General features: G+C 36.8%; 1 protein-coding gene across 4 annotated transcripts in view; it reads left to right on the top strand.

Moving 5' to 3' along the window:
- The window catches only part of PXYLP1 (2-phosphoxylose phosphatase 1), an 87,779-nt gene that overhangs the window by 62,899 nt on the left and 3,573 nt on the right, over positions 1 to 21,307 (top strand). For all 4 annotated transcript variants that reach the window (XM_087739855.1, XM_087739854.1, XM_087739857.1 and 1 more), the window contains 3 exons: positions 8,174 to 8,335; positions 9,283 to 9,409; positions 19,807 to 19,946. In XM_087739855.1, coding sequence (XP_087595981.1) covers positions 8,174 to 8,335; positions 9,283 to 9,409; positions 19,807 to 19,946 — 429 coding nt within the window. The remainder of the gene's footprint in view (positions 1 to 8,173; positions 8,336 to 9,282; positions 9,410 to 19,806; positions 19,947 to 21,307) is intronic.

The raw sequence follows: 21,307 nt of genomic DNA, 5'->3' as shown, positions 1-21,307 counted from the left end.
GGTAATACAGAAATTTACCCTACAAGAATCAGTGCATCAAAATGGAAAAAAAAACAACCAAAACCAACTTTGTGACTTTAATCAATTTCTCTTGGCAGGTTAATGTTTATACGTAGGAATTCAAAATACGATGTTCTGTTCCACAAGTCTGCTGCAGCGTTCCTCATTGTCTTCAAAAGTAATTGATATTTTTGCTGTAGGAAGGGAGTTGTCTGTGTTTACCTGATAGGATCAATAGAACTCTTCTAGTGGGCTTTAACTTCTGGTGTCAAAATATGCTGTAATGAAGGCTATTGCAGAAATCTGGGGTTCTGCAGTAGGAAGTGCATGTATTCAAGGCTGCCATAGCAAGCATTTTTCAGTGCTTTTCATTAGAAGCACAGGCTTGAAAAGAATGTTTATTCAATGATACCTGCTACTTGGTTACTACACTTACAAATACTTTTCCTGAATATTTTTTAAAGTCTGTATTAGAACTTGAAACATAGGGTGCTGGCCATAGGATTGTGCTGTAAGTCAACAGACTCCTTGAAGATTCTCTAAATTACTATGATCTGTCTTACAGAAGGAAGAATAGCAGCAGCAATCCAAAACCTGAATGTATGTCAGATAGGTATATGTGTCTGGGCACTTCTCGGACCATAACTCACCACTAGTGCTGAATGTTTGCAAATTCTTGGAAACTCAGAGGAAGGGATCTGTGCTCTGTTCGCTGTTTGCTCCCATTTGACTGCTCAGTGGACACCATGAGGTTGGAAATTCCTGTCCGCTTCTGTAATGAGGTTGATGAATCTGTACTTTGGGTCATCCATTTTCAGTCCTTTGGTTTGATAACATTTGTAAGTGTAGAAGAAGGGAAGTGTTTGCCTCTGCTGCCCCACCACAGTTCCAATCTGAAAGCTGTACCTATGTGACCTTGAAACATACTATTGCTAGGTTGAAGTATTGCGGAGAAATTACACTTCAAGGAACCTTCTTTAGCTTGTCAGGGATTTGTCAAGGCAGAGCTTTTTGTTGTTGTTCTTCTAGGTTAAATTTAAGTGTGTGTCCCCCAGCCCCCGCTGTTCTTTCTGTTACCCACCTCCCCCATAGCTCCCTTCACTCTTTTTTTTCTTTGGAGTGGTGCTGAGCGAAGTTAGCAGCACTGTAGGAAGAAAACCTTGGAGCTTGGAGCCTGCTCTGCAGTAGAAAGAGCAGCAGTTGCATATGGAGCTTTCTGTAGAGAATACATCTGTGCTTCAGGGGCCCCCTGCTCCACTTGCTCCTGAACAGGCAGAAGACACAGCAGAAGTGGAGAAAATGGAAGGGCAAATGTGAGGCGAAACAGGGATGTGGTGAAAGTACGCTCAGATGTGGATGGGTAAGGGATAGAGACCGCAGAGATACTGAGGACTGTCACTTCTCCGTAAGTTCAGTGTGGACAGATTTTATATAAATATAAAATTTGTCATCAGGTTCTGTAGGGCAAGTGGTTTGATTTAAAATAAAAATTACTGGAGTTTTTTTGTTTAATTAAACTGCACATTCTTAATAAAGTAAAAGACAGTGAAAATTTAAGACAAACTTACATAAAAGTTTAGTAGCTCCATTTATCTTTTATATAAATATAAATCTGAAGCTTAGAAGCTTATGTTCATAGGCTTAGAAAGCCTTTTTAAAGATTTTTTTTTTTATGGTTGTTTTTCTTAATAGCACTTGATAGTTTGACCAGTGTGAGGCTAATAAGCCTTTTTTGTTTGTGTGATTACTTAGCATTCAAATACAGCACATTAGCGGTTGTGGCATTGTGCATTATGGATGAAGGCCTTCACTGTTAATACCGATCTTATATTTGAGAGTTGCAAAGCCTTTCTTTAGCTGTACAAAAGAAAAAAGATGAAAAAGGTGGTTTGTTCGTCACACAGGCGCATTTGAACTTCCTTGAAGTCCAAATATGCATTTGCAATCCCAAGTGGAGCTCTAAAAGTGGCCCTAGGGATGTGTTCCTCAGGCTGAGGGCAGGACGGGAGGGATCCAGCCCGGGGTGGCAGGACGCTGGCAGGAGCTCCTGCAGCGCGGTGCCCAGGCTGCCTCGCTTCCCGACTGACGGCGCCCACCTTCGGTGTTGCACTACATGCTCTTCGGCCCATGTGCGCCTTAGCTACTTTTCTCCAGGTTGTTTTTCTTGCTGCACACATCTTCACCTTTTCCCCCATCTCGTTTGTTTTGAAGCATTCCTTCCTCTTTCTGGTTGTTGTTCCCTACACTTCTCCTTTTCTAGCTTCCTTTTTTTTCAGAGAGAGCAACTAGAAGAGAAGTTTACATTCATCACCAGAATTTCAGAAACCTGAGTGTTCTCCTCTGTGCTAGGCAGCCTTGCTAGTGCCCTGCTAGGAGCAGAAAGGGCGGGGGGGGGGGGGGGGGGGAAAGGTGGAAGAGGGATAAATAACTTTTTGTGCTTTCTGACATGCGCATTTACTTTTCTTTACCCATTAGCATAAGGTTACCTACAGTGGGTTGGTTTTTGGTTTGCCTTTTTTTTTTTTTTTTTTTGCATTTCTGCTGTGTGGCTTCATTTCCATGTGACTGTTTTAAACAGTATGTTTGCATGGGGCTGAAAGAACCTCCTGTTTTACAAAAGGTGAAAACTTCAGGTCTTGGTTTAGTCAGAAAATTGAGACTAACATGGCTACTTGTGCTGCTGCTTCTCAGACTAGTTGGAGCAACAAGGGAAAACAGAAATGGAAAATGGTTTTCTTGCCTATCTTTCTGGTTTTAGGTAAATGTTAGTGATTTTTTTCGTGGATAAATCTTTTTCTTCTTGGTAAACAGTGGTGATACATTTTGTTTTTCCAGCTGAAACTAGGACTGCAGGAGGGAAAGAAACCGGTAATGGAGTGATTTAGCATTTAATTTGGTGTTTCTTCTACGTTAATTGCACTTTGCTTTGTGTTTCTTTTTCTGCTGTACTGAATTCTGTCAAATTCATGTCAGTTTTATAGCCCTAATTCATATCAGACTGGCTCCCTGCTTGGGCTTCTGAGTACAATAGTTGATTTGATAAACTTGACATACTTCCAGAGGGGATTAGTTGCTACGTAGTAATTGTTACTATGATTTTACTGAAAGCACTTCTGAATGATTGTCTCTCTCACTTAGAAACTACTTGTCTAATATTTGTCTTTTTTGGTATATTTTGTGACATTGAGGAACTGGGGAGGTATGGAAGTCAGATGAATTAGCTTCTTGATCCTTAAATAGGTCATATTTAATGTACGCTGAGAATAAAACCATATGTCATAATATTTCAGGCGCCATTGGTTTTGCTCGTAAAGACATTTCTTAGTCAATCTGTTAACTTCATTTAAAATTTTGTCTTCAGGTTCTATAGGGTAAGTGGTTTGATTTAAAATAAAAATTACTGGAGGTTTTTTGTTTAATTAAACTTAGTATCAGAGTTTGGATTTTATTTCCTCTTGATTTTGTTCCCTTAAACAAAATCGTATCTCAGTTTGGAGCTGCAAATTTCTTGGCCTGATTCTGCAGCAGTATTTAGCTAAGCTACCGTGTGACCAGTCCCCCCTGTCTCTGACAGGACAGCAGTTGCTGTTTGACTGTTCTATCAGGTCTTGCTTTTGTCTGATACCAGCCCATGTGTTTAGTTTTACTTTGTATTTCAAACAATTTTAACTTGGTGGGACACCGAGCAGAGTTGCATTGAGGTCTCTTTCATTTTATTGTTTCTGTAAGCCTTCTACTTTTTTTCCTAGATAGAACTTTTTCAAAATTAATGTTTCAAAGTAGTTTCTATGTAGCTGCTTTAGTTTTTAAAAATAAGTTTATGAATATTGGGAAATAAAATGTATTTTCTTTCTCTTTTTGATGTCAAACTACCTCTATAATAATATGTACATATTCTGTGTCTTTTCAGTGTTGGCAAAGTTTCCAGTTAGATCACCAAATATGTTTCAGATATGTTTTATTAACTGCCCTGGCTGTGGGAAATGCATCAAAATCATCTGTTGCATTTCTGTTTTACATTGTTGTGTTCCTTTTGTAGTAAAACACGAGCTTCGAAAGGCACAACAGTGTAAAGATCCTGTTCAAAAACTCTCTTAATCAAAGATTTAAGTATGACTATATACATGTTGGCAGACTTCTGGTTTGGGCAAGTGCATGTTACTGTGAACTAGTACAACAAGTCATATAAAATAGTGCTAAGCTATAAAAAGTTGTGTGAAAACTACATAATAGAATTCAGATCTTATAATGGTTTACAGCTGAAAGAGCAGAATAGAGTTTGGTACAAAGATGAATTTCAACTCCATATGAGGGACGACTTTTTTTTTTTTCCTTTTTCTTTTTCTTTTTTTCCTCCTCTGAGCTGTGTCAGTCCAATACTACTTGTAGGTTTCCTGGTTGCATAGGGACCAGAAACCCCACTTGGGAGACAAAGGTGGGATTGACACTGCAGAGGAGGACTTCCAGTACATTAATACTTGGATACAGAGAGACAGTCAGCTCTTCAAAGAGCTTTAAATAACTGCTTGATGTGGTATAAGGGGTACCAAAATGGAGGAACAAATTGAGCCTTCCGTGCAGTAGGGAGCTGGAGAGGATGAGGTGTGCAGAGAAGGACTTGGCAGCTAGGAAGCAGGATAAATGAAGACAGCAAGGGAGCATGAAGCCCAAGTTCTTGATGTGAAAAAGGAGGGAGAAAGGAGAAAACATCATAAATACGTGAGACACTAACGATGTCCAGGGAATGGCAGAAGATGAGAAAACAGTTGAGAGATGACTGAGACTTTAGCTGTCAGTATGGAAGTTACCTCTGTCATTGTTTGGACCAGGCAGAAGTACGAAGGGGGGCTGCGTCACTTGGGGTCCTCATCTCAATGCATGGAAACTGCAGGATTGTTCCAGCTTGTGAGGAGCTTTAACAAAGGGAGAGGAGGACCAGCCATGCTGGGTGAGCTCTTCAGGGTCACCGTGCTGATAAGGCTGAGCAAACAGAAGGCAGCTTTCCAACGGGAATTCATCTCTCCTTGGTCTTGTTTTCCCCCTATTCTGAAATACTTGCTATTTTTATGTGTATACATTTGGTGGAAATTTCCAGTGGACTGCCTAGACTGGTGCCCAGATCATATGTTGGGGTTTTTTTGTTGTTGTTTTTTGGTTTTTGGGGGGTTTTTTTGGTTTTTTTATTTGCATAGGTAGTTTGGTTGATTTTTTTAATTTTTGTTTCCCCCAATATGTGTTATTCCAAGTGTGCTAAAAGTAAATACCGTTTGTTATGATAGTGCTTATTTAGGTGACTGGAGTTTTTTGACCTTTTGATTATTTTCTTTGCCAAACCTACAAACAATTTGAATCATTTAAATTGAATCATAGAATGGTTTGTGTTGGAAGGGACCTTTTAAAAATAATCTAGATGAATTCCCCTGCTGTGGACAGGGATATTCTTCACTAGATCAGGTGGCTCAAACATGTTCAGAAATCCAGACAACATGGTTATGCTCCAGGTGGGTTCAAAGTTAGAAGCTTCTTTAGCCCAATCCCTAATCTGAGATACTTGGACGTGGACAGGGTGGTAGTAGTTTAGTGGGGGAATGTTGTGTCCCTTCTTCCCTGGTATAAGCCAAGCTTATTCACTATACAATAAGGGCAATATCTACCAGGTTTTACTAAGTAATTAATAAATGTAGTTAGCAGGATTTAGAAAAGGATAGTTTTTTAATAAAATCTTTTTAAAATTGGTGACATGAACTATTGTTGTTCCTAATCTCTGAGTCCGTTTCTAGTCCACAAAATAGTCTTATGTTGCGCCCATAACTGCTGTGTTGATTTAAGAATCTCCTTTAAGGGTGTTTTGTCAGTGGCTTTTTAAACATCAAATGTGTAATCTGATAATTCTGTAGGTGCTATTTTTAATATTCAGTTTTATTTTTGATATTTTAAATAGAGTAGATTCTTCTCTTTAAGGTTTAGTGCTTTTCCTTATTCTTAAATTTGGCAGTGTTAAAGTATTTATTCAACTGGTTTGATTAGAAATGAGACTTGCTATCTGCAAACAAAATATTTGTCCCCATGAATCGTAGGGATGTGATCCTAATAAGATAATGTATGCATTTGTTGACTGCTGTAGCTAATAGTCTCAGTGCAAAAATGTGATCTGTTCATTTTTTTGTAGTTAAAACTGCCTTGGATAAAAAATTAGGTTCCTTATTTTGCTTTTAAATCTCCCAACCAAACTTTAGCACCAGAGTTCGTAGCTGTTGCTATTGGGGTATGGTTTCCCCTGTCTTCTGAAACACTCATGGGTCAAAGCTGAATTGAGTTACGTTACCTCCATGAGTACTTAAGCCAACTCTATGTTTTTGTGACATTCATTAAGTGAGCAGTAGCAATGGTGTGGGTTGCTCTAGAGAAAATAACAGAAAGCTGAGAGTTGTTGCTCCTAACCTTTTCTGGCTAGGAAACTTGACCAGTATAACTGCTGTAATTTCCCATTTATACTCTTTAGGGAACTACTGTCTTGTAATGCTGTTTATTTGCAAAGGCCAGCAACTGTTATAACACATTCTTAGGTTTGGGATTTATACCCCAAATACAAATTTGCTGCAAGCGCCCTTCAAGCCAGAGTTATAAGCCTCTGACAGATATTGCCAAGGCTTTGTGTTACTGCTAGAGTTTCTTGGTCGGTGGTTTGCAGTGTCTCACAATAACGTGGAAGGAGCTAAAAAATGAATCTGATAAATAAATGCTGGAATGGCAGCTGAGCCCTGCAGTTTAAGTGACCAAAGTCAAAATTATGGTTTAATATCCTTGCCCAGCACCGTCCTGTGGGCAGTTGTATGCAAAATCTGAAACCACTTAAGGAAAAGTTTAAAGTCACTGCACTTTGCGGGTATTAGCCATGTCAACAGCACTAGCAAGGGTATGGAAAATGCTTGCATTCTGGTTTTGGCAGGCAAAGAGAAACCACATAAAAATATTTATAGTAGTGCATTGTAGTGTAAGAATGAAGAGTCTGTGTTGTATTAATGGCTACGTGCTCTTAAAATCTTTGTGTGTTTCACTTTAGTTTGCTGTCTTCATTGGTTTTCTTTGTCCGCACAACTCTCTATCGCGGAACAAATTCTCCTCTAAAATTAGGACTGAGAGTCAAGGTGCAACTGAGGAACTGACCCAGAAGAATTAGTAAAATTCTGCTTTGAAATTTGTTCTCTTGTCTTTTCTTTCTTCTTTTTTTCTTTTTTTCTCTCACCACAGAAGACTAATAGGGATAAAAATATGAACACTTTTCCTCCTCATTTTCACTTCCAAATCTGCCCCTGTTCAAATACCAGAAAATACTAATAGAAAAAAAAAAAAGTGGACATTCGTTATTACAAGTGTAGTCTTGTAAGGCTCACAAAATAACTAGTGCTTTCACATCAAGACAAGGTAAAAAGACACCGTCAGTACAACTCTGGCCTTAAATTCAGATATGCTTCAGCGTGTTTCTACGTGTCAGAAGACTAGTGGTGGTATTTCTGTTAATTTCCCTGCTGTGTGTAAGCATTAATTGCATTTCTTTGTATTTAACATTTTTGTGGTAGTCTCAGTTATATATCAAGAAATACATTTTGTGTGCGTTTTCTTTATACAAGTCAGACTGTTTAAGGCTGGCAAGGTAGCCATGTGAGGCCAGGGATTAGTAAGGAAAATGATGGACAATCCAGCCCCTTCAATCTTGACTGCTTTGTTTTCCCAGTGGTTTGTAGTACCATCATCATAACTGTGCTGTGTCTTTTGCTGATGTCCTTCAATGTCAGTTTTTAAGTTACAATGATGAGAGACAGCTGGGCCTGTTATGGGCCTTTTCTTCCTATTCATACTCTTAGAGCTTCATGAGAGACTGACATAAAAAGCAACTCCAAGAAGAGTGCAAAAGGCAGAGTTGTTCTACATCCGGATGTGTTTCTGCACTCTTAGCCAAGCATTGACTTTGCTAAAGAACTCTCTGGGCTTGCCTTCTTGACTATGTAAATCAAGAAAAATGCACAACAAAGATCTAAACTGTAGAGTAGCATCCTTTCATGGAAACCATAGTCTTTGTGCATAATTACTTTTTTAAAAAAAAAAAAAGTCATAGTCCTATATGTCCTTAAAGCCTCCTAAAGGTATGTGCTGTGTGTTTTGTATCTTTCAGTGCATTTAATCCCTGTAAACCCCATCAGGGAAGATGGTTTGAATCCTAAAAGCCGAAAGAGAATAATGCCTGACTTGCTGACTGAGCCTCCTGCAATAGATCCTGTTTACGAAGCTCATATTTACTGCAATATTCCCACCATTGCTGAACGCAGCATGGAAGGTAAGCTTTGTGAATGCAAATGACATTTTGGTTGCTTGCTTCTACGTGCTGCCATTAGAAACAATAACTTTGTACATTGTCAGACCTTTGGTGCTTGGAGAAGGTACAGCAAACACCAGCTGTTTGCTGAATTATGTTAAATCTTTCAAAATATGCTGTTCTTCTTTCCTTCCCTTTGTAACCTCTCTGCTGTCTTGATTTTTGGAAGTGATTCTGCTTCTAGTCAATGGTCAACGAGAGGCCTAAAATTGAAAGTGATATAGATATTTAATATTTGAATTTTAATGCTTATTCTAAGTGAGCTGCATTGCAAATTATATTACTAACATCTCAAACACAGTTGACTTGGAATTCTGAAAAAAAAAAAACCATCAGAAGTAATTCATTTTGAAACTCCAAACGATTAGGCATAGTCAGTTAGAAGACATATTTGCATTCTTTATAGTGGCTGCAGCATCAAGTTAACCTGAATGAATTCCCTTATTAGCATATCCCCCTAATGCATATAAAATAAATCACAAATTAGTGTATCAAAAAGCTCCAAATTAGGCATGTTGCAAAATCTGTCATTATGATAGGGATCTGGAAGAGAGGCATCATAAGAGTAGAGCAGCCATATTGCGTTGGCAGAGATCAGTGTTTGAAGAATTTCTTGTATGGTTTTTGGACTTTAGATATACTATGGAGAATGTGCTAAGAATCTGAGTCTTGTGTAAGTTGTCATGCAACTTAAAGTGAAATCTTTCTTGGGACAGTAAGTTATCATTTCTTATGGAGATTTTCTTTCATTGCAACACCAAATCTATCAAGCCAATTATACCTGCTTTTTTTCTTAAAGGAAAAAGTATGCAGGGGAAAGATTTAGGTAACATTCACTTAACTTTTCACATTTTTTTCCTGTTTTTTTATTTTTTTTTTTTTACATTTTTTTATCCCCTTCGCTTTAGGTAATGCACCTCATTATTTTAAGCTAGTGTCAGTTCAAGTGTTGATTCGACATGGCGATAGGTATCCGCTGTATGCCATTCCCAAGACAAAGAGGCCTGACATTGACTGTATGTTGCTGCCTAGCAGGTAAAATTCTTGGCTTTTATCATTACTAAGTGCGTGTTTTGCTTGATAATTATTTTGTTCCTCTTCAGGAAAAAACTTGTGCAGCTTGAAGTATGTTGTGATTTCTGATGTTTGTGTATTGTGGTGGATTTTAAAAAAACAACGCTCTATCAGTGGTGTACAATATTTCCTTTGAAACAGGAACAATTACTTGCTACCAGTTCAGAAGAAATTCTTGGCATTTCTGTAAAAAACGAAAGCTATTTAATTGAATATTTACATTACCGTTCCTGTTAGATAAGCTTCTACGCATTTTGAAAATGTAAGTGCAGTGTGTGAGGATGTCCTTTCCATTTCAGCTAAGCATGCTTTCTTTTGTGTGAATATGAAAAGATCTCAGTTGGTCACTGTTGTAGGAAAATTAATATTTGTGTTTTATGTTATTATTTTCTATTTTTCAGAAATATAGGTTATCAGAGTTTTCTTAAATTAATGATTTGTATCAAAGTACTTTTAAGGAAAAAATGGCGGGGTTACATTTAAATATTAAAATACAAGTTAAACAGGGAGTGCACTGTTTGCTACTTGAAAACTACCATTTTCATGTAGTTACCACTCGCTGTTTAGGGCTGTCATACATAAGTGATTTACATCTGACTGCCATTAAAACATCATTTACCTTTCTGTTTCAATATACTGTGTTTCTGTCTACCATAATGTCTTTGTAGCTTGCTGATGCTTGTCTTCATACCTGAACCAGTTTGAGCTGTAGATATAGTCTGAATTGCTTCTCTTCCTTGTGGAAGAACCTTCCTTTCTTGTTTAGAGTTGACTCATTGATAAAGATGAAGTATGGCATAGAAATAAACAATGGTGATGTAAATCACCAACCTTTGTCCTAGCTTGCTTGATTACATATGTTTTTTTTTCTCCTTTTAAGTAGGATCTGTGGTATTTTTTTTTTTCCAAATAGAGGACTTTCCAGTGAACTGACTGAATAATTAGTTTTTCTTGATATTTTTCTTTTAACTGTATCAGATGTGTATCAGATGTGTTAGCAAAACCTCTAGGCAAATCCACAGCTTTATACTGCTGCCCACTCAACAGCATCAGGTGTGGAGATTTCAGTGAGTGGGGGCTGCATCTGCTTTGTGTACCTGCATAACATTACTCAGGAAAAGAGGCATAATAGGTCTCCTGATCTACTGATATACACAGCAGTGCAGATATACCATAAATACCTTTTTCCAGAATAGCATAGAATCTGTCTTCAAAGAGATGTTGTTCTCGCTTTTCTGGTGTAGAATTATTCAGAAGTGGCTTTACTCTGTCATGCTGAAAGTGTTAATGGGACAGTGAAAGTGCATTTCTGACTTAGATATATCAAATGCGTGTTTCTTGTTTTGATAGATTTATGGGCCGTGTTCCTTAAAATTTTAGTAGCTTCCTGTCATCAGCAGCATTTATGATTTTATCTTTTATATCTGAAATACTCTGTCCTTTCAGCTTTTCCTCAGTGGGCTTTTAACAAAAGAATCTCTCTGAAGGAGAAGATGGATTATGGTACATGCTTAGGTTTGTGATTAGCTAGTCTATGGCAGTTCCATTTAGAAAAGCGAACCAATTTTCATATCTGGTCCTGCGTCAATTTCTGGCTCAAGTATATTAAAAACCAAACACAGTAGTAATATTGCACAGTAGGAATGTTGCTAAAACATGCTGAAGTGATATGAAAGAATACCTGAAACTAATTATTAAGTATGGCTTCATCTCATGCTTGTAAAGGTGATGGGAAGCTTGATTAAAGAGGCTTGCTAACTAGACACATGTGGTAGTGGACACAAAGGCTGGCAGAAAATGATCAGCAAATTGGATCTTTCGCTGAAGAAAGCTGAAATGTGTTGCTTTCCCTTTCAGATATCTGGCTGCATAAAAGAAGTTGCCCTTTTTATTAGCAGATGTCCTGAAATTTGCAAAGCTTGTAAAGCTCTCTTCAGTTGTAGTCAGTGTTGTAAGGCTATTCTGGTATGAGTAATTGGACAGTAACCATTATTGCTGAATCAAGCTACTGTTATGGTGGCTGGGGTAACCCTACAAAAGTTTGAAACCATCATCAGTTTTAGCCCATCTGTGTGTCTACCTATTCGTAGGAAACAGACTCAGCAGCTCTTAAGTTATATTCAGGCTACCCTATCTATGTGCCTACATTTTGTATGAAGATCTAAACAGAGGAAAATTTACAATTTTTTTTCCTCTAAACAGAAGAAGAATACAACATTCCACATATATACACTTGTCTACAATGTCTACAAGTATACATACAAAAATGTATGTATACATTTTTAAGAGTAAAATGGGAAGCAAAATAGACATGAGGAATCTGCTTTTTATAGCTAACATGGCATTGGACTTTAGAAGATTCAAAGAGCTTCTCATTTCACTGGTTTTAAAGTGTATATATGCACTTACCTCTTTCTTAGCTGCTTGGTACAAGTATCAAAATCAGACATTGAACAAAACCACATCCTCCTTTTTTGAAAGGAGACTACTCTTTTGGAATGCCTGCCTATGAATACAATCCAAAATATCTGATTTTCTGACTATACTGAATAACTTTTATAAGTGATAGTGGTCTGGGACCTTTTACATAATGCAATTTAAAAAAAACAACAAACACAACTTTATCATGTTGGCTGCTTCTTTTCTTTATTCATACTTCAACTTCCAACAAAATGTTTGTTTTGTCAAGAATTGGCATTCAGTGGTCTTACCTAACATCCTCCAAGAGAAGTTTGAATTCTTTGGGAGGTGCCCAACCCCAACAGTGTTCTTTGGCTGCTGCAAGCCAGCTGGCTTTCTGAAATTAGATATGCCGCCCTGAGGTTGCCGACAGGAGACCAAACTCCAGATATCTCTGCCATAGTGTTGAGTGGGCAATTAATTTCTCTAACAAGATGAAAAATGAATAATTTTCTAATATCTACGATAACATTTTTAATGACCTTATGGGGTGAGATTATTTTCAGCATGGAATACTAAGTAAAGAAATATGATCCAGATTCTTTCTGGAGTTCTTAAAGGCTCTGATCTTGCTCAGTATCTGTCACGTTAGAATGTATGTAAGAAAACTTTATGCAAAGGTGTTAACTGCAAGTGACAAAGTTGGATGAGTAGCTGTATTTCTCAATATTACACAGGACACCTTAGTTTTGTATTTGTCAGAGAAGCTTTTATAGCTATTTCCACTTCAGTTTCAGGCAAGGAATACAACATGAGGGCCCTGGAGTGAGGAAAACTATCCATAAAAGGCATGCAAGTAGTGCAACTTTTGACACTGCCAACAGAATGGCCGAGTCAAGCAGTTAAGAGGGTGTAGTGTCACAATGTGAGGAGACCAGCGGTGTAGATACCCTTGGCTGTAAATGATTTATGAAGCATTAGAACATCAATGTGTAGATGATACAGCCACTATCATTTACAGCCGCTAAAAATGAGCGGAGAACCAAAATGACCTTGTCTCCTTGAGAATGATGTTTATTTAAAATAGAATCTCCTGGCCAACTTTGAAAGGCCAGCAGAAAGATTAAAGGAGTTGGCTCTGTACCATTCTGTCCAGATGTGTTGACCTTTCTGAATAAAGCCAGAATTGTTACTGTTTCTGCCGTTGTTTTGAATGGAACATTTATTACTTTAACATCAGGAAGTTATTTGCTGCGTTTGGCTGTCAGGCTTATATTCCTTTGTGATGTAAATTCGGTGCTTGATTGTAAATGTATTTATATTGAGAATATTACACGGTATATAATTGCTACCTTTGAACTGAAGGTTTCTTGATGCTGTGTAATTAAGTTGATATGTCTGATTGAAAGTCTGGCTCGTTTAAGCTTTCTGGACTTTAGTTTCCAATAAGTATGCTGCTCATATTCAGTCTGTTCTTTATTTGACTTGGCATTCAGCTGATGGAATTCATTAATTAAGCAGATTATGCTCCAGCCCCATGGACTTCTAATGGGTATGCAAAATAGCCTTGAGGTCACGCTTCGGTTTTGTGAATTATGGATTGTGACATATAAGCATGGAATGAATATAAGCAAATGGATTAAATGCTTTGGAGATTTCTTCCATCTAAAACTTCAATTAATATTAATATTAATATTATTATTATTTTCATTGTTCTGGATGCAAATTTCCAAAGGGAACTGAATAATATATACTTTTTACCTCAAGAAAATTAATTGAATGATGTTATGAAAATCCTTTCATTGTAGTGTTTGCTTAAGGTGGGGGATAAATTAATCTCCCGCTTCTTTTTCCCTTTGTATTTTACATTTATAGTGTCAAAAGTAAAAGAATATGCAATGTTTCTTCGTTGAATTTGTATGCAATAGAGAAGAAATGCTTTTTGGAAGATGCTAAAATGATTTCGGAAGACTGCTATAATTTAATAGTATTCTAGGTTAATTAGCATATGCTTTAAGGCATTTTGAGAGGTGTTGATGTTAATCATAAGAAGCTTCGTAACAAATATTTGAATTTTGGGTTCAATATGCATATCTTGAAACTGCCAGAAAAATGAGAGAGAAAAGTGTGGGAGAGGCAAGTATCATACTGTGAGCTAAAGGAGGTGTGGATTTGACTTGGAGCGAGGTCAAAACATCATCCAGACCAGAATTAGGTGAAAAAAGGGCTCCTGAGGCCTCTTCTGACTTCTCTAAAGACACAGAGAGCAGTGAAGTAGACTGGATCACTAGAGTTTGTTACAAAAATGTAAAAAGTGTAAGACCTTTATGAATAAGCCCCAACAGTACTAATGCTGTCTTAAGGATCTCTTTTGTAGACTACAATAATCTATTGTTGTTTTTAGTGGTTCTTTCCATTCATTTGCCTTCTAAAAAGGAAACAGTATAGTCCTTTGATCTAGTACTTCTGTCTACTTGAACTTCGCAGAACGCACAGGTTATTTTTGCTTGAAGTTATAAAATAGTTTTTTTGCATTTTAAGTAAAGAGAAAAGGGACTTGCTTTTGGTACAGTTAGCACACAGAATCTGGTATAATACGATTACAAAAAGGTAATGCTCATTTGTCAGAAGCTTGGTGTGTGCCTGGCGTGGTCACGTTTACTCACCAAGTGACACCCTGAGGGTTCTGCAGCTCCCTGTGAGAAGTTTGGTGCTCTTGGCTTTTGCAAATTCTGCATTTGCTAACAAAAGTGACATTTGCATAGATAAATGCCATTTGGGAAGAAAAAAAAAAAAATCAATATCTCATTTGTATCAATGTCCACCTCCACAAGTTCTTTCCTGAGGCATATAGATCTCCTGCAGAACTCTATAGTGCTGTCGGAGGACAGCACTGTGCAGTAACAGAGGTAAGATGAATAAAAAGTTTACCCCTCCTTAATTCTGCAAAACATCCGTAATCTGCTGTTAGTTTTCTACTTGATTCAGTTTTAGCTTTTAAATAAATGACTCTTAATAATTGATCTCAATAATTAAAGTATTTCTTCCATTGCAGTTTCTCTTTTAATCATAACCTTGACCAACATAGTTTTTTGTCTGTAGCATCCTATATGGTGGTGAAGATTTATGCCACTCTTGAATTTTTATGAACATGTAAATTATTTAATAAACTCTAGTTGCATGTAGTCTTGTCAAGATAACGTCGTTCCACATCTGTTTCTTAAATACTGTACTTCATCTTAATTAGATTAACTTTGCAATTTTTATAGATATGTAGTCTGATATTTGTAGGTGGTTCAAAAGAGTGTTCAGTTTAATGTGTTGGAGGACAGACTGAACGTTGTAGTTTGTTGACCATCAGGTTTGTTGAAGAAACAAGGCTTACACTGTACTTCATTTTACAGTATACACAGTAGAAATAACGCAATAGTTCAATGGTCCAATAGCTTTGATAGGAAAGAATGTTAAAAGAATCTTAGCCTATTCCTATCAAGGAATTAATTTTGATCAAAAGTAGTCCCAAAATTAATAAACGTAAGGATTGAGAGGTGGGGAATTTTTACCAAAATTGACCTGTTGGCTCTGATTTGCAGCTTAGGTCTAAAGGAGGAACAAAACCCTGCTCTAGATCTGATTTCTATTTAATTGTTTAATAAAAGCAGTTTCTGCTCACAAGGATCACTAAGGAAGAAAATGTTTCACAAATAGACAATATAAATCAATAGCAATATTTTCCTGGGTGGTCCTGAGACAAGTAGCCCTGAGAAGCAAGGACGATTTTCGTCTTGCTCTGTGAATTAACTGTTGAGTCTAGCAATGGTCTTCATGCTGTGATTCTTTATTATTATTATTATTGTAATTGTTATTTTATTTTTTAAACAAAGACATCTCAAAGAGCTAACCTTTTACCAAAAGAGGCTTCCATGCACTCAGACAGTCTGAGCATCACTTTACCCAGGGGCAGAAAGCCCCATTGTCTCCCATAGCAGTTCCCATTTAGGAACTTCATGACTTTGAAGTCTTGAATTCAATTAATCTCATGGGTATAACAAAGTTTCTGTGCTGCTAGGCGAGATTTGAGGCTTTGCTGTATAATGTTTCAGCTTGATGTTGAGCTGCATGGGTTACATTTCCTAACTTTGCACATATATAATAGATGCAATAAATGTATTTTCATGCATGTTTCTGACACAGTATATTGTGCCATTATAGCTAAGCCATCCAGAATCTATCAGCAGATTTTCTGAGGTATGCATATGCTCACTCTGGTACTATATTTCTCACTTTGTGCTAATTCAGAACAACCAGTAAGTTAGTGTTTGCTTCTCATAAAAAAAAAAACAACAAAAAAAAACTTCTACATTTTCATATCTGAACTCCTCAAGGAAAAAGGAAATTTTTATTGAAGGATGTCAGCTCAGTTGCTGGCAGAAATACACATATAGTTCAAATAGTTGCACAGTATGTTTTCTTTCCATGTACACTGGTTTCAATGTAGCAATAAAGAGATGACATATTGGTATTAAAGCTTTTTAAGGCCTTATTTAAATGTTGAATAAGGATTTAAATATCGGTCCATTTTAATGCTAGTGCATGAAAACTACACTATTAAATCTGGGATCTATTATCCCAGTGTTTAGTTTGTAAATAACAGAAAGACAAGCTGAATTCATTGTTTGAGGGGAACAGAAATATCCTCAGTTTTGTTACAGATAAAATTTATTTTGTTTTACAAAAATAAAATCATTAAAAGGCAAATTAACAGACATTAAAAATGGGAAATAAATGTTCAAACATAGGAAAAAGTATAGCTATTACTAGTGGTGTTAGGTGAAAAGCCATTCCATGTTCTGACAAAATTTGAAATATTTATTGTATTAATACATTTCCCAAGTGTAGTAGCTTACCATCGTAACGTCCAGCAGATTACAGAAGAATATCTCTTTAGCCCATTTTTGTTTTCTGGTTACTTTTATGGAAATGAAATTTTAAGGATATTTCAGTCTTTTCAACATTACAACTGAGTAATTTTCTTTGCTTCCTGCTCAAACAGCCCCAGCAGTCTTAGATGTGTTGCCTAGAAACTCCATCTCCTGCGGCATCTGTAAATTGGCCAATTCAACAGGAGGATTCATATTCTAAATAAAAGAGAAATCTTGGGGCGGGGAGCGGGAATCATTTGTTAGCTAGTAGCCTGAGTGGTGCTGTAAATTTTGCTGTTGAGAAAAATAAGTTTTTATGTGCTCAGTTGTACGGGGTTAATCAGGAGAATTGCTGGTATGTTCAGAATTTGGTTACATACATGAGGATTACATTCAGGATAGAAGTATATTGTAGCCTGAGATGTCTGTCCCCTTCAGGTGGAATGGCTCTTATTTCTATTGTTTGATTTTTATTTTTTTCTTCCTCTGGAATATATTTAACAAGTAGTAAGCTTTGAATTTATATTCAGAAATACATCTAACAGTCATATTTCATAATTCACTTCTGCAAGCATGTGCTTAACTTGTGCTCAATTTAAAAATAATGTAATCCAAAGTTAAGTAACTTGCATCTACATATGTATAGCTATATTAATACATTGGCATATAATTTTATCAATTATCATACATTTTATCGTTCTATCTTGGATGTTAGTTTATCTTGCCTGCAATTTTTTAGATAAATCTTTTTGCAAAGCACTGATAAATACTTTTCTTTCTTCTTTCTTCTTTCCTTCTTCCTTCCCACAAGTAATTGCTGACAGTTTTATCAATACAGGTTTAATTCTGTTAGAATTCAGGTTTTTGTAAGCAAAGGAGCAAAAGAAGCAGGATGGGTAATGCAGTTCTTTTAGTTTTCTTGCACATGTATTTGCAAAACTTGCTAATTAAGTAAACAGGGTTTAAGGAAAATTATGATTGACAGTTTATTCGTGTTTAGAATTTTTAAAGTGCAAAGTTTAGAAAATTGGTAGTTCAGCCTGCTACATCTGTAATAAGCTTAAAAAGCTATTTGCTTATGGGTTTAATTTAATTTTCTCAACTTAATTCTTCCATTTTTAGATTACACTGCTGGACTGTAAAAATAATGAAATCTACAAAAAGTTCTGTTTGAAATTCACATCTGAAGCTGGATTAAGCTTTCTAATGTATGCTTAGTATAACAGGAAGCCTCCACCGCTTTAGAAAGGAACAAAGCCTTTTTTACATACCTCTGCTTCTCAAATATTAGTCTTCATTTGCGTTGTTAAAATTATACAGAAGCAGCTGTGGGTTTAGAATGTCATAAATTGGCTGGTTTTCCTTTCAATTTGAAGTAAAAATGAAAAAATCTGGTGATATTTTTCTCTCATTTTGCTTTTGTCTCACTTCGCATTTTTCCTTACTGGCAGTTGTACCATAATTTATTGTAACTTTTTCCTACCAAGATTTTTTTTTTTAAAGTAAATACTGGAAAATTCAAGTTTTACAAAATGATATGACAATGAGCTACCTTTCTGTTGAAAGAGGCACTGATTCTTATGAGACATCCTGTATATGCATGCTGTGAGCATGACTGCAAAAGGTGCTTTCTCATTTAAGAGACTTTCTCAGTTGGCTCTTCTATGTAAGCATGAGTGTCTTTGTCCTAGTAAACTCTGATTCCAGACACTTATTCATACTTTAGTAGTGTTACAGCTCCCTCTTGTGGTTCCTGCAACTCTGAAAGTATTTTTTAGACCTGAGGTTTTTGTATCAAAACAGTTTATCATTCTAGCAAAGTGTTAATATGAACAATAAACACAAAGCCCAGACTTCTGTAAAAGCTCTCTGTTACCAAATTTATCTTCTTTATATATATATATGTGTGTGTGTGTGTGTGTATATAGTGAGCAACATTTAAAAAATATTTACGGTCTTCAGGCTGAAAGTCCTATTAAAATGAGAACCATCTGGGGCAGAGTTGGGTTGCCAAACAGTTTCTGATTTAGTTCTGCACAAAAGTGCGTGACATTTGTTGAACATTGACATTTGACAAAGAAATCCCTATGTAATGTATTTCTGTTGTAGAAGTGTGATCATAGATTTTATTTTTTTTTTAGAGGTTTAAATCCCTTTTGATTACATTGTTTGTGGACTGTTTTGTATATGTAGTTTTCAGCACAGCAGTACAACAGTGAACTGACTCTGTAGTGTATTTGAAATTTGCAGAACAGTTTAGGAGATCTAAGCATTCTTTCCGTGACTTGAATTCTGTTTCAGTGAGTTAACCTAGACTTTTTTGTGTATATCTCTTTTCCAGTTGTATTCATTACTTGCATTGTGGGGGTATCTTATCTGTTTAAGTGTCCGGCAGTGTTGGATTCTTTCTTGCTGTGTAATAGTACAGTATCCAAAACAATGACTTCCAATTTTAATGGGGCCACTAGATGCTACTTTCTGGGTACCACTTAATTGACGCTACAAGTGCTATTTGATTTGAAGCCTGAAGTAATTAGAAATAAAGGCTGAGATTGTAATCAGCATTGTACATTACAAAACTTGAGAATTCCTTCTAGATCATCTACTTAAAACACTGGTTATTTGAACCCGTTTATAGATTGGTAGTGCCTTTGGCTGTGGTGTTAAAGTGCAATGGTACTTCAGAAACTGGAGAGAGTATTTTTTTTGGTAAGGATTTTTTTTTTTTTTAATTCACAACAGTATTAGTGACTGTGTTCAAAAAAACCAAAAAAATCTTTCCAAAAGCCTTACCAAAAGGTATCATAATTTTAACATGACAAGACATCAGTCTCTCTATAGCTCTTTGGTAGTTAGTAAGTAGTTAGATTTCTTTTGCGTACTTGCAGAAGTCCTGAGTAAGAGCAGATGTTGTCTCAGTGGGAAATAATCTCACACCATGAAATTTCTGAGCTGACATACTTAGAATACTTGAGTCTCTTGAGCTGTTTTCCCATATGCTTTTGGAAGTTTTCACATTGTGATTTACCTTTCTAGGAAACCTTCTCATCCTCAGCTTGAAGCTTTCATTAAACATATGTCCAAAGGGTCTGCAGCCCAAATGGATGGTTCCCTAAGCAGCCTGCCTCGTTACCCTAGTCATTCTTTGTGCGAAATGGGAGAGCTTACACAGACAGGTAAGTTCCCATAGCAGCTCTGTCTTTTCCTTTGCTCTGTTAAATACAGCCTGCTTGAAAAGGGTCTTCTATTTTTCTTAATATTGAAATAAATGCTTTTTTTATGGGAAGCTTATAATGTTGGTCATCGCCTAGGTTATGCTGGGATATGAATAAAGTATTAGGCTCTCTACTATAAAAGTGGTAACAGTTTTAGAAACCATGCTTTATCCTGTAGCTTGCTTGCATTCTGTTACACATTGATCACCCTTGACATCTCTCTTAACTTTATTTGTAACAAGTCAGAGCACCTTTCCTTGAGGTTGCTCCACACCACAAAATTGCTTTGTCACCCTTGTGAGCAATGGCATTGCTCAATCCCTCCTGAGGAAGATCTGGTACTCTATTACTGAGTGGTTTGTAATTCAGAATGGCCCTGGAACTGAAGAACAATCACTTAGCTGCCCGTTTTCACCTCTGATGCAACTACTGGGTCCCCTGCAAGAGATTCAGATGTAACAGACGCATTTGATGCTTGTATTATGGAAATTGAAAAACTTTTAAACATCTAGCGCTTTCTTCCCCCCCGCCGCCCTCCCCCTGCTTTGTAAGAACAAAGCATGTTTTCTGGAATATTTACTTATGTGTATTTTTGCCACAGGAAAATGAAGTTTATTTTCTTACTCCATCTATCACTTCTACTGAGCTAGTTATTGGGAGAAAAGGTGAAATTATCAGCAATGAAATTACAAACAACTTCTTTAAAAACATGAAGTTTTGAGACTTCATCAATACTACCACTGAGAGAAAGGCTGCTGAACTCTGCTAGTGAACATATTCTTTAGTTTATGCCAAAAGGGTAGAGGAGATGGGAAGTAACTGGAAGTGTTGCAGTCAGGGATTTGAGTATGTAGAAGACAGCAAGGAGAGACATGGGAGTATTGTGGTGCTGTGGGCACTGGGAATATTAGAAAGAGACAAAGGGTTTGAGATTGGAGAGGGAAAGTGGAGGTAGTGCTGGATCAGAGCAGTGATAAAAGCGCCATTGGGAAGGATCTGGGACTGCTGTCAGCAGGCAATAGAAAATATGAAAGAAACAAAAGGTAAGAAGACACAAGTATAGAAGGAAGTTGCCACTTTGTAAGAAACGGATTTTCACAGACTCCACAGCTCTTGGAATTGTTTGTGTTCTGCACCCAGAATAGCCAGCTGAACTGCTATGAACTGAAGTCAGTGTGTTTGTTTTCTGCACTGATTTTTCTGCATGTATTTGTATCAGTGCATCAAAAGTGAAATTACAGAAGTGCTTTCCCACAAACATGTGGAAACATACTGTTGCACAACTGGGTAGAAGTGTGTTTGTGAAAAGGACTGGTCACATG

Source organism: Nipponia nippon, unplaced genomic scaffold (genome assembly GCF_047370975.1).
Source record: "Nipponia nippon isolate SJK-2023a ecotype South Korea unplaced genomic scaffold, ASM4737097v1 scaffold_7, whole genome shotgun sequence".
NCBI classification, from domain to species: Eukaryota; Metazoa; Chordata; class Aves; order Pelecaniformes; family Threskiornithidae; genus Nipponia; species Nipponia nippon.
This window is presented reverse-complemented; position numbering and strand designations above follow the sequence as displayed.